Genomic DNA, 13593 nt, shown 5'->3' on the forward strand with positions numbered 1-13593 from the left:
TGTAGTGAATTATTGAAATATTCATTAAATTAATTAACTGAAAACTGTTAAAAGAACAGTATTTTTTATTCGATATTGAAAAATATTACAAATTCATATTTCGCTACTAATATATACTGCAATGGGTCAGTACGTGGTGCGAACTTAAATATGTAAATACACATTTTTACTCTGCGTATTGTGAGCACATAGTATATAATTCTTAAGTGCGTAAACGCTTCGCATGAATAAATATTGCTAAAGAAATATTCAAAATTGGTAAACAATAAAAAAAAATTAAATTAAAGAAAAAACTAAACAAGTTCTTCAAGTTGGAAGCGGAACCGAATTCAAATAACATATATAATATAATGATAAAATATACGTTTGTAACGTTCACTGGTACTAGTTAGCTTTAAAGTCCACAATTCCAACCAAGTGTTGGATCATTTAACTGTGTCTGTATTTTTAATATTAAACTGTAAATACGCAGTGAAGGACCCAATTTAATTGGCAGCTTTTTAATAACATCACTGCGCTTAAGCAACAACAGTGAAGTTCCATCGATTTCATGTTCCTTAAAAACGTGAGCCTCGTTAGGAAAGTACTTGGCAAAATAGGTAGCGACTTGATCAGCATTCCAATCTTTTACATCGGGCACATCTATTGGTTCGTAAGGGCTATATCGTATAACCGGTGTATTGCTATTTATTGCCTCATCGTGATTTGTTTTTGATCTCTTTGATGCGGCAGCATCGCCAATCTTTACATCGCCACTTAAACTAGTTGTGTTGCTACTGGTCGTGCTACTGCTACTTGTAGTACTACTACCCCCGCTTTCTAGACAACTACCATCGCTTTCTATGCCACCCTTGCCTTGCTTTTGTGCATTGTCGTTACCTACTTGCATATCCTGTGTTGACTGTTTGCTAGCAGCATTTTTCGCTTCGACTGCAGCTTCTGCAATGTTTATGTTTTGTTGTAGAAATTGGGTTCGATTTGAGCGATGTGAATCGTCACCAATGATTTCCCGTATTGTTTTCACTGGTAAAGCAGAACCTCCATTGTTTATACATGGTTGACATTTGTTGCATTTCCAGCGAAAAGTCTGTTGGTATTTAAACACATTAGGTATGTGGCAGGTCAGATGATATGATTTAACGCATTTAGAACACGTCACCATTGGTTGCTAAATAAAGAGAAAAAATATTTAATTTGAACATAACATTTCGAAGGTTTTTAACTATAACTACAAGCAAAAATAAAATAAAAAGTATGTAATATATTTTTAAACTAACAATTTCGAAGCAAACACTTACGTTAATTTTTGGTTCGCAGTCGTTAAAAGCGTCACATACGTCGCATGTTCGGCAATTTTCGCACTTGTAGTTCTGACGTAAAATGTCAATATCTTCAAAATCCACCTGTAGGCATAATTTATGTACTCTTCGTTCGCATTCCAAACAAGATATCAATTTATTCCTGGCGTGAGTACCGCGCTTAGCTTCGCGTTTTTGACAAACATCACATACAATTTCTGTGGACACGTTTTCACCAACAGAACCTGATGTGCCGGTCGAAGTTATTGAGGATTGCGAAAGACGTTTATTTTGCTGTGTATCTTGATTTTGTAAAATTGGTGTGTCCCGTTTCCGATCAATAAGTATAGATATTCCCGTTGCTGTGGGGCCCGTCCCGCCTGAATGTGTCGCTGCAATATTAACACGTTGTGAACGTGGCAAGTAATTGTCAGAAGGATCAAAGACGGCTTTAGGTTTCTGAATTGAACAAGACATTGAATTTGTACATGTATGTTATCTATTTTTGTTTAAAAATAAATAATACTCACTTTTATACGTCCTGTTGTACGCACAGCCATATTTTCGGAACTCGCAATACTGGTAGCATCATCCTGTTGAGCAATTCGCAAGCGAGCAACTTTTTTCATTTTCTATAAACTCAAACTGGTTGGGAAAATAGTATATTGCAAATTCAGAATTTATTGACCGGATATAAAGTGCAAAAAATATGCAACTAATTATGATTATTAACTTTTCAAAAAATAATTTTCATTAAAATCTCCTCAGGATTACTATATTTTTTTCTTAGTGAAGTGTAAACTTTAAACAATGAAAACGATATACACATATAATCGAAATTGCTACTAGGCTTCGATATGCCAGCTTCTTCTTCTTCTACGTAGTCGTTCACCATATTAATATTACAAAAATTCAAAAATATAATAGGTACTGAAAATAATACATATGTACATATTATAACCTATATATGTATATATATTTCAACGGTCGGTTAAATATATGTATAAAACATTAATTTATCTTCAAACACTTTAGTCATTGTGATATGATTTCGTAATTTACTGATAACAAACTCACTTTTGATTTTCTACAATAAAAAATGGTCAAGTGATTAATTTTCCTTTCATTTTACTAATCTCGAACAGGTTTCAAGCTCACGATACTCACTAGTCTCGCGCCATTTTCTTTTAAATTACTTATTACATTCAGATACTTTGAAGTCCCATTAAAAGATTTCATAGGAGTATCCATTTCTTCTGCTTTTCAAATGAATGGATATATATTCCGTTCCTTTTAATTTTAATAATTTATTTATGGAAATATTGTGCTAAGTTGATTAGTGTAAATTATGCGCTTTTTCAATCATTTTTAATTCGTTGCCCATATCGCCATCCTAATTTAACCAGCTCAAGGTTTTCCATAGTCCAAATGAGCAAACAACAAAAAACACTTAAAAATCCATACAATAGATGAACTAGAATTGATGATGACTAAAAAGTTATAGCAATATTAATAAATAAATGATTCATTATAAGTGTTTTCATGAACTCACCGATACGTATTTGCAAAACAAACCAGATATTAAAAGCGTGAAGATAAACCATTTACCAGGCAACAAGCCTTTCAGCGGCATTAAATCTGTTGGCTGATATTGTCGATATATAAAGTGGGTGCTAGAAAGATATGAAAATTATTTATTTTTAAATAAACGTATTTTTCTTATGCAAACCTGTAGCATATTCTACAAAACATGTTTACGCAATTGGCGAATATAAATCCAACCGGACCTAAGAAGCTTGTCAAAATGTAAGATAGTATTAGAAAACTAACGGAGAATATAGCCATTAAGTAATTATAATTGTCGATATCTCTGCTTGTATTCGTTGCAAACATGTAACCCTCTGTTATGCCGTTTATAGCTAAGAAATATATAGCTAAACAATGCCACTGTAACAATTTTTCTGGAAGTCCGCCGGCAACAAAATCTGCACCGCCATAGAGTAGAAGTAATGTATGAGAATAGCTTTGACCAAATGTTAAGGCTAATAGTCCAATCGATGTAACCGCTAACGATAAATTATGTAAAACGTTTGCTGCTTGCACAACGCTTTCCTGCAAAAGGATTAAACAAAAAGTACAATCTTGCCGACAAACTAAAAAAAATGTATATACAATCTTACCCGTTTTTGTTTAAACAAATCGACGTCACGAGCAATAGTTTGAGTAAAAAAAAAATAGCTACTTTCTTCAATAGGTCTAAAAATAAAACGTGCCGCCAAGCTTCCCAAATTATTTACCACATCATATGTAGCTTGTTCACTAAAATTCAGTACTGGGCTTACAGACATAACATATTTTTCACCTTCAGTTAAGATTTGCTTTAGTACGCCCTGCTTAACAAAGCTTAAGGTAAGAATTTGCAGTTCTGAGTTGAAGAATTTATCCTAGGACAATTTTAATAATATATATTTCTATAAAAAACTATGTTAGCGGTTATTAATATGTCATCAAACTTACTTCATTCTTCATCACTCCAGGGAAAAACTCGCTTAATTTTGTAAAGGGAAAATCTTTCATATCACTTTGTCCTTTATGTTGATTGAGTCGTCGAATATAGAAATAAAAGAAGCCGTAGTTTCCAAATATTATTGTTGCAGTGCTCATTAGCTGAGCTATAGCAAAAGCATTAATTGCGACGCTTTTGTCATTTATCACAATCCAGAGAAAAACAGCTGAACGTACCAATATATGTAGAGTATTCAAGACAATTCGTACTCGTACAAAACAAAAGACTTGTGTCACAAAACTAGGGGCTTCGGCACATAATTCAACAATACATGACAAAGCCATTGCATAGCAACCAAATTGGTATTGCACATTGTATTGCTCCTCAACGGGTGACAACAGATGCAACCAAATGTATACGCAAGGAATGGATATAACTATACATGTCGGTGCTCTAAGTATAATTATTTTAACTACTACAATTTCATCATTAAATATTATCAAATTAACTCACGTGAGCCACATTTGATTTATTAACTGCGCCCATGAGCATTTGTTACGTTGCTGAGTAGTGGCACTAAGTCCTGCTCGGTTAAAAGCTTCTCTGGATAAAAACAGTAAAGTACTTTCCAACAGAAGCAAACGTACGTTCATAATGCCCAACACATCACGTCCAACATTACGTACAATATAAGCATTAATAGCAAAAGTAAGAATGCGACATAGAACCTTCGGACGGGCAAAAACAGAAAAGGCTTATCAGCCGTTGTTGACACCAATTATTTGATTATAGCTGGTTTAAATATAGATAAACTAACATACCTGGAAAATAATACTGAAAGCCCCACTAAGTATGCTGCTATGAAGCACATTACGTTCCATTTTCTTTCAGTTGTTCTAACTTAATTTATTATAATATAATAAATTTTTCATTATATTGGACACCGGGAATAAGAAAAACAATTTCTGGACGCATAAACAAGTTTCAGTGCAAAAACACGTCAATGCTTTGAACAGCTGATCTTAGTAAAACATTCACAATATATTGGTGTGGAAACTGAAGCGAAGAAGAAGATTCTCGGTTTGTTTACATTTATTAAGTTGTGAGGAGTCAAATAAAAATTTAGCTCTATAGAACATAAAAATGGTTTATTGTTCAGTACCGGGTTGTGAAAAATTCAACAAAAGCCAAAATAAACGATTTGTATTTAGCTTTCCCAAAAAAAAGGAATTGGTGCAAAAATGGCTTGAGGCGATACCCAGTTTAGCGCGTCCTGTTAAAAGCTCTTGGCGAGTGTGCCAATACCATTTTAAACCAGAGGATATTTTAAAGTCATTCAGCCACACTATTGGTGGGGAAGTGTTTTTAATAGAGAGGGAGAGACCAAGGCTGAAACCAAATGTGGTGCCAACAAGAAACCTCGAATTCAACAAATTTGTCAGTATAAATAAAAATTTTCATGCCATAAACTAATTTAAATTGATGATAAGTATATATATAATTAATTTCAGATTGAAAACAACGATCGAGAAACCAAATCAATAAATAATCATAAATCACATGTATTAAAGCAATCTAAAGATACTGACGCGTTAAATAAAAAATCCATTGCACAATTAAACTTAGCAGGTAACCAAGATGCCGTACCTGAAGAGAATCGTGAAAAGGCATGTGTGCGCAGTGTTGAAATTATAAAAGTTCATCATGAATCCAAGGTTCTTACAGCCGTTGCAGATATTTTGCACAGAACCCCTGAATTTCTAGACGAGGACGCTGAGCAATTTGAATCGCAAAGTTTTGAGGACATATCTAATGAGTGTAACCAAAATCTGGATAGAGCTGATGGAATTATTATTCTACAAGATAAAGAAAATAGCGAAAGCAGTTTAACTGACAATAAAACCGAAAACCTTGTCAACTGTTCCAATCCAATAACAGAGGTGGATTACTTTGACAACCTCTTTGATAGTGTTTTTGAGGTAGTTTTGCCTACAACGTTGTGGGGAGTTCATCGCTCTCCACACCAAAAACGGATAATGTTCGTATGTGTAGATGAAGAACAATTAAATATACAAAAAATGTTGATCGTGGATGATTCAGGCGACCTAAAAATGTATTTAGTGAGCAGGTTGATCCGCGAAGAGCATTGGCCAGTTGATATTTTAACTCCAGAGCGTATATCAGATATGCTTGCAGAGTTGGAGGCAATGCAAATATGCCTTGGAGCAAATTTGTCTGAAACTTGTGAAGTTCTGCTTACAGATGTTAATAGCGATGAGCAAATAACGCAAAGATTATGCAAAAAGTGCTGTTGAAAGTGTATTTATAATTTTAAAAATCACTAAAAGACATAAAAATATGTTTTTTTCAGTTATAGTTAACAAATATAATAATAACATAAATACATGTAAAATACAAATTTTATGCAGGAATAAACTTCAGTTATTCTTATTAAAACTTTCCAACAACTTCATTTTTTTACTCTGGTATCTTTAAAGAGGCGAATTCAGTACTTAATTTCTTCATAACATCAGCATGTTTGAGATCGGGGCGTTTATATAGTTTGTAATTGTCCTTGACAAACTTTGCAAAACCCGTTGGCTCGCGAACTGGTGTGGGCAAAATATTGCCATCTTTATCCTTTTTATTTAAAAATATCTCAATGGCACCATGACAAAAAGAACACCTTATATTTTCAACTTTCTTCGATTTTGAGTGAGCGTGCGATCTGTGAGAAAAAGTTTTGCTTATATTATCAACAAGGAATATCTTATTATAACATACTTTGCGCCGCATAAGGTGCATTTGTAAGTGTATTTATATTCGATATCATACTGATGGCACACACCGATCTTCGGAATTTCTGGAAAAACCTGGTTAGCTCTCAACGCCCTGAAAAAGAAATGTCTATGTTATCATCGTTTCTAGAAGGTTATAAAATTATTTTTATATTGCTATTATAGAAAAACAAGCTATATATTGATATATGTTTGTATGTTTGTAACATTATTTAAATTGTAATTCATATCCGTTGATTTTTAAATTTAGCCGATGTAGTAATAGTAAATGAAAAACTATATAAATACCATTGCTTCCAAGTACTACCATGACCACCTTCCCCATTAAATATCCAAGTAGCAGCATGACACAACTCATGTATTAATGTACAACGCAAACGATCAGCACTAGTTAGAACCTTTTCACTCAACTCTATAACACTTGTTCGAGTGCCCATTCTAGAATAGATAAAAAAATTATATATGAAATTAATATATATATACATATACATATATATATGAACTAGAAAATATTAAAAAGCAATGATTTAAATAAGTACTATCATATATCAGGTTACTACATACTTTTTCTTATTTAAACACCTTCCAGCTGTATTGCACAGTTTCTTGTTCCATTGAAGTGGCACTTCTAATTTGTTTTGAAATAATTTCTCATTATAGAGCTCGTAGAGCAAATTTGCCAGTTCTTCCTTCTTTGTACGATAATTCTCGCGGTAACATAGTGCTTTTGGATCACAAAGAGATTTGGCCACACATACTAAAAATGGATGTAAAATTATATTTTTATTCAAAAAAATTTAAATATTTACCATCAAGGGATTTTAGAAAGCCGTATTTGTTTTTAAATGTAGGGAACATTTGTTCTGAAATCTTATTTCTCTCCCTCAATATTTTTGAAGGTTTCGTTTGATTAGGAGAGTCTAAATTCATAAAAAAAAGTATTTATCTTAGATAAAATAAAATATTTTATAAATTTATAGAATTACCAGTTGACTTTTCTGGAGTCATATTGAAAACAGGATTTCCGCGTTTTATTGCTTCCAAATGTTTATTAAATATTTCAAAGTTGTCTAGACCATCTCTTATATTTACTCGTTCCATATCGTGTGAAAGTTTTTCCTCATCAGTTGTTGGAACACGTCTAACAGGAGTTCGAGGTTGCACCCCGTCCTCGCCAATGGTTAAGTCTACATCTTCTTCTCCAAAATTTGCAGTGAATAACTTTCGTTTTGATTTTCCACCAGTGGTTGGGGTAGCTGGTATTTTTGCCCTGTCGGTCGCTTTGCAAGTCCGCAAAATATTTTCCAAATGGGTATTAAAATTCGCATCTTGTGCCGCAAATATTAACAGAAAATAAAAATGTTCAAGTAATTTTTTATAATTATAATGATAAGTTATAAATATTACCATTATTTGCCAATGGAGAATTTGTTTCACCTTCTTGTATGGTTACTTCATCTTTAGATAAATCTAAGTAAATTATATCATCTTTTTTCTTCGCTTTCACACGACGAGATATTGTAGAGTCACCCGCATCTTTAGTTTTAGTTGACTTCTTACTTTGTCTTTTTGTAGCGTTTTCTTTGGGGCCTTTTTTGGGTTGTGAGGTTTTATAGTCACTGTCATCGCTTTGATCAGACGGTGGGCTCCATTCATCAGATTTATTCTCCATATTACCATTAGGTGAATTATCGTGTGTTGGCGTCTTATCTAATGTTTCGTCATCAGAAGCATTGTCCCCTGACGTACCGCTATCTACATCGACCAATTGACGCCAACGTTCAGCTGCTGCCACAATATTCTGTTGTCGCTTTGTTGGACATTTTCTTTTTACTTCGGTTCTTGGTAATTTAAAGTCTTGTTCCCGATGTTCTTTTCGCTGCCTATTAAAACGCGGTTCGCTGTTAAAGTTATTATCTTGAGCAGCGGATATAACTTGGTCCTTATGTAAATTAGGGGTCATATAGCGAGTAGAGTCCAAATTTGTTTGAACAATATCGCGACGAACTTTAAAATAAATATAATAATAATTTAGCAAAATTCACATTTTTTACACTTTTGTTAATAATTAAGTTATGACGTACAAATAGAAAAATCATCGAGGGCGCTTTCTACCACACTTTGATTCATCTTGCTTCTGCCAGTGGTGTTGACCAAATTATGCGATTCTGATTTTGTTTCCTTAAATGAAGACTGTTTATTAGATGATTGTGGTAATTGTGTAGAGTCCATTTTTTTCGGAGTGCGGCTGGTACGTTTCAGAGTGCGTATTACTTCCGGTGTTTTCCATGCTTTCCCGTATACTTGGGTGAGAAGTCTTTCAGCGTGAGTTAGAAAATTCACATCCGGTTCATCCTCATCAGAATTTTCTTCCTTATTATTACTATTTTCAATAGATTCGGATGGGTTTGTGTTACTTTTATGTTGCTTTTTCTCATTGCACGACGTCTCAAATACTTGATCTTTAGATGCCAAAGCGGTTGTTGTTACATTTTTACTATTTTCATTAACTCTATTACATTCTTCTTCACTATTGCTATCGTTATTGACACTTTCATCTTCCAAACTTTCCAATTGTGAAATTGAAATTTTTATATTAATCTTGGCAGAAATATTTATATTACCGATACTTATTTGCGGTGCTGATGATTGGTTCCGCTCAGCTTCTGAAAATTATATTAAAATAAAAAATATAATGTTAAAATATACTTTTGAATATCAAACAACGTTCTTACCTGTTCGACTACATTCACTGCTACTATTGCTAATGTTGACTGAAGGAATATTCATATCTTCGCTGGACGTCTCAGATATAATAACTGAATCTTCGGGCAAATCCACGTTACTAACATGCGAAATGGAACTTTTTTCACTACATACTATTGAATTGTTTTTTCTCTCCTTGAATGTAGGTGAGTTCAATTCAGTTTCTTCATGAGCTAGACGTCGGGGGTCTCCTTCAGCACTTCTTTCGCATTCACTATGAATTTCACCAATTGAAAATTCTTCTGTCTTTATTTTGCTCATTGATAAAGTATCATTTTTCAAAAGTGAGTCTGTCTGAACAATTGTTTTCGAAATTCTGACACACTCATCTCTATCTAGCAGGTCACTTGCAATGGAAGTCATGGATTCTGTGGCCGCATACGCCAAATCACCATGAATTTGGTAGGCATTATTTGTTACAATATTCTTTTCAGGAGTAACTGCAGCAATATATCTTAAAGAGTTAAAATTATCTTCCATAATTTTGTGATTTGCTTCCAATTCTCTGCGCTGTTGCGAAACATCTCGTAAAAATGCCTCCATCCGATCTGCTTTTTCGTTACTAAATGTATTTGGGATGAAGGCATCAGCAGAATGACCACTTTCAGGTATATCAGATGTCATAAAGTTGAAATCCGTACATTCAGAAACAGTGCTATCACTTATTGTTATGGCACTGCAACTATCGTCTGTTGATAACAATGATATACAACCAGATTGGGACATTCCAGCATTTTCAGGAACTTGGCTTTTACCTCGGGAATTTATGTTGCATATTTGCAGTTTATGTTGTTCCAAGTCACAACTCATTCGCTGACTCTCTGTAGAAACCAATAATGTAGTTTCTTTAATAAGTCCATCATTTTCAATATTGTTTAAATGCTGCGCACTCACAGCCATTTTTGAAACGTCGTTTGTTAGTGTTGATATATCGTATTCCCGTAAATACTCTGCAGTGTGATTATAGTCACTCACTTGTAAAGGCTGCATATCTTCGGTATTCTCTCTTGATATATCATTATTTAAAGAAATATGTTCATTTGCTTTACTTCCATTGCTATCACTAAGCAACAGGGGATTAACATAGTGAGGAATATTAGAAATTGTGGAAGCTGCTCCAATATTTCCCTGTAAGTAACCGCTCTCAGTGTCAAGATTTTCACTCTTCCCATCCATTGGAGAAAATTCTGTTAAATTGGACAAAGTGGATGCAGATGTAGCACTTTTATGTACAGCGATAGTTTGGGAACTGCCTGGAGCTACATCATCCATGATTTCTAATAGATTGCGACTAACGCGTTTTATTGGCTCCACATCACCGGGGATGCATTCTTCACACGTTTCTAATGTGTCGTGTTGTTTCTTTTTATTTGACAGTGTAAGCTTTGCAAATCCTAAAAAAGAAAACATTCAGTTCAGTTACTTGTGTTTTGTAAATATGTATAGTTCACAAATCTAAATCTAAACGTACTATCTCTTATAGGTACATTGATTTTAGTGGGATCAACGCAGGTTATTAGTTTATATTTTTGTTCCCCGTCCATTTTGTTATCAAAATAGCAGGTATTAACGTCGAATATAATCACACTACACGAAACAAATTCAAATACAAAGCGTTGATGAAAACCATTTCTTGCTTCTTCTTAAGCAGGGGTGCTTTCTTTAATAATTTATCGATATCAAGAATGAAGAAATATGAAAATTATACTGACTTTTCAATATTTTTCAAACCATTTGCAATAATTTTGGACGATGTGGCAGCACATACAGCACAATACATCGATATCAATATCGAGTCAATATTTTCATTTCGTTTGACAGCAAACTTTGCTTAGCAAAGTAATCCGGTGTATAAAAAGCTTTTAGATTTATTGTCTAGAAAAATTAACATTTATACATTTAAAATAGAAATTTAAATAGGAACAATGGGACGGCGTTCTATTAATACCACTAAAAGTGGGAAATATATGAATCCTACGGATCAAGCAAGTATGTATATTTTCATACAAGTTTACATCAAGTCTCTATGCTACCTTTGTGCATGCTTCTAATTGTTTTCAGGAAAGGAAGCGCGTAAAAAAGAGCTGAAGAAAAATAAACGACAGCGACAAATGGTCCGGGCAGCTGTCCTAAAAAATAAAGACCCGGGGCAAATATTGGAAGAAATGGAAAAAATTGATGAAATGGGTTTGTAATCTATACGTACTTTTTTCTAGTGCTTAAAAAAGGTACCGTTATATTATAGAGTATAATGTATTGCAACCGTCACCGTTAAATGAAAAGGTTCTTCGGGATAAGAGGAAGAAGTTGAAGGAGACTTTTGACCGTGTGATGCGTCTTTATGTAAGTTATTATTAGTTCTTGCATAAAATATAAGCAAATTAAATGCATCATTTAATTATAGCACAATGATGAACCCGAGCATTGGGCTGAATTAAAACGGAAAGAAGTGGAGTATGAAAAGAAACGACTCAAAAAGCAACAATATTATGAAAGTGTAAAGCATGCACAGAGTGTACAAATTGACGAAATCCCTCTACCAGCCTCAACCCAGGGTTCCAATGCTAGTTCTACGGGCGCTTTGACGTTCCATGTCGCCAACAGATTACCACCTCCACCAACATCATTATCCTTGCCACCTTTTGCCCCTGGGGCGCCACCTGGTATTATAAAAAAAAATCAAGAAGCGGTATGTGATTTCTAAAAATTAAACAGAAATATTGTTAGTAATATCTATATTGTTACCTAGACCACAAAACCAGCTGACAAAACTAATGATGTCAAAAAGAAAGAGCTCTTAGGTGTTCCGCCTGGACCGCCACCTATTCTTCTCCAAATGAATGACTTAGACACAGATGCCGAAGATGATGAAGTTGATGTGAAAGATTATAATCCAAAATTAAAAGCTTCAAAGTCGAAATCATTAAGTAAGCCAAATTCTTTGCAGCAACGGATGCTAGCTATCTCAGGTCAAAATATTGATGAATTTATGAAGGAAATGGAAAATGTACACAAAAAGAAAGAAAAGGAGCGAGAGGCTGCTTTGCGCGGCGATGAAGCGTCTTCGTCTGATGAAGACGAGAAACCTAAAAAATCTGAAAATTCTGACGATGACGATAGTGCACCTGCAAGTAGTCGCAGTTCGGACAGTTCAGATAGTGGGGAAGTAAGTGAAGATGCTATACAATCTCCTAAAAGAAAGCGAAAGGAAACAAGTAGTCCAGCAAATGTACAAGTTTCTGCTGCTACAATTCATGCATCTACAGCTGTTCCTGTCACAATTCCTTTGCCGCCTGTGCCCCCGCATGTCGGTCCACATCTCTCTGTTCCCGCTCCACCTATGCCTCCTGTAGCCGGCTTGGCACCATCGATGATATTGAGGCCTCCACCATTACGACCACCTGGAGCTCTGCATAACTTTGGTATACGTATGCCTCCAGGTCCCCCACCTGGTCCACGGCTACATGGTATGGGTGGTATGCCACCAAGAATGGGTATACGCATGCCTCCTGGACCTCCTCCTGGTATGCCACCTCGAATGGCTCACCACCATAAAAATCAACAGCAATTGCATAAAGATCAAAGTAAAGGTGTAACTACTATAACAGCCAAACCACAGATTAGGTAAATTATCATATATTTATTTTATAAGTGTTGCGTAAATGTGTGCTTAAAATATTTTATTTTTAGAAATTTGAGTGCTGATGTTACTCGTTTCGTTCCATCGACTTTACGTATAAAGAGGGAGGAAACACGAAAACCTGGTACGCGAACCAAGATGATTCAAGAACCAAGCATTCAAACTGCAGAAGCAAATAAGGCGGCCACAAAGGACGATGCCTATATGCAATTCATGAATGAAATGCAAGGACTGTTATAATTATCAAAATATTCCTACATAACGTGTGTAGTATATATAAATAATATAAATTTTAATTGATTTTATGTGATATGTGTTTATTTCGTCCGTTGAATCCTTGAAATAAAACAGTTTAGTACAATGAGAGTGGCATCTCTAAATGTGACAATTTCACCACTGCAAGAGAGCTGCCAAACGTTCAACATAAGCCTAATAAATAAAAATTTCTGTTTCCTTTACGTATTTTAACAAAACAAAAATTGTTATAAAGATCACCATTATAATAAACATTCTCCATTCAATACATCATACATATATAATTTTTTTTATTATATGGGCCATTCATATTTTAATTTTTCCCCCACT

The 13593-nt window shown here is 34.4% G+C and overlaps 5 protein-coding genes across 7 annotated transcripts; 2 read left to right on the top strand and 3 right to left on the bottom strand.

Moving 5' to 3' along the window:
• Positions 1-29: 29 nt before the first annotated feature.
• Positions 30-2215, bottom strand: LOC120773951. Its single transcript, XM_040103177.1, has 3 exons — positions 1829-2215; positions 1299-1757; positions 30-1168 (listed from the first exon to the last, which is right to left on the bottom strand). Exons 1-3 carry the CDS (start codon positions 1925-1927, stop codon positions 395-397), a joined length of 1332 nt encoding a protein of 443 aa, XP_039959111.1. The 5' UTR covers positions 1928-2215; the 3' UTR covers positions 30-394.
• A 118-nt stretch (positions 2216-2333) lies between these two features.
• LOC120773950 (protein RFT1 homolog) lies at positions 2334-4805 on the bottom strand. 2 transcript variants are annotated; one of them, XM_040103175.1, is made up of 7 exons: positions 4626-4805; positions 4318-4532; positions 3816-4257; positions 3479-3742; positions 3028-3410; positions 2851-2971; positions 2334-2788 (listed from the first exon to the last, which is right to left on the bottom strand). In XM_040103175.1, exons 1-7 carry the CDS (start codon positions 4683-4685, stop codon positions 2657-2659), a joined length of 1617 nt encoding a protein of 538 aa, XP_039959109.1. In that variant the 5' UTR covers positions 4686-4805; the 3' UTR covers positions 2334-2656. The 2 variants fall into 2 exon arrangements, with proteins under 2 accessions (XP_039959109.1, XP_039959110.1); XM_040103176.1 differs by having other exon boundaries at positions 4318-4558; positions 4626-4804.
• A 75-nt stretch (positions 4806-4880) lies between these two features.
• On the top strand, positions 4881-6272 carry LOC120774462. The gene is made up of 2 exons (XM_040104118.1): positions 4881-5241; positions 5316-6272. The coding sequence occupies exons 1-2, from the start codon at positions 4948-4950 to the stop codon at positions 6117-6119; spliced, it is 1098 nt and encodes a 365-aa protein (XP_039960052.1). The 5' UTR covers positions 4881-4947; the 3' UTR covers positions 6120-6272.
• Positions 6263-10995, bottom strand: LOC120774461 (acidic repeat-containing protein). 2 transcript variants are annotated; one of them, XM_040104117.1, is made up of 11 exons: positions 10840-10995; positions 9338-10762; positions 8687-9268; positions 8414-8609; positions 8010-8377; positions 7589-7930; positions 7412-7522; positions 7167-7359; positions 6891-7040; positions 6589-6696; positions 6263-6532 (listed from the first exon to the last, which is right to left on the bottom strand). In XM_040104117.1, exons 1-11 carry the CDS (start codon positions 10910-10912, stop codon positions 6283-6285), a joined length of 3798 nt encoding a protein of 1265 aa, XP_039960051.1. In that variant the 5' UTR covers positions 10913-10995; the 3' UTR covers positions 6263-6282. The 2 variants fall into 2 exon arrangements, with proteins under 2 accessions (XP_039960051.1, XP_039960050.1); XM_040104116.1 differs by having other exon boundaries at positions 8010-8609; positions 10840-10994.
• A 179-nt stretch (positions 10996-11174) lies between these two features.
• On the top strand, positions 11175-13451 carry LOC120775597 (WW domain-binding protein 11). Its single transcript, XM_040105836.1, has 6 exons — positions 11175-11357; positions 11430-11555; positions 11614-11711; positions 11773-12057; positions 12118-12992; positions 13059-13451. Exons 1-6 carry the CDS (start codon positions 11294-11296, stop codon positions 13246-13248), a joined length of 1638 nt encoding a protein of 545 aa, XP_039961770.1. The 5' UTR covers positions 11175-11293; the 3' UTR covers positions 13249-13451.
• The last annotated feature ends 142 nt before the right edge of the window (positions 13452-13593 follow it).

Source organism: Bactrocera tryoni, chromosome 4, assembly GCF_016617805.1.
Source record: "Bactrocera tryoni isolate S06 chromosome 4, CSIRO_BtryS06_freeze2, whole genome shotgun sequence".
Lineage (NCBI taxonomy): Eukaryota > Metazoa > Arthropoda > Insecta > Diptera > Tephritidae > Bactrocera > Bactrocera tryoni.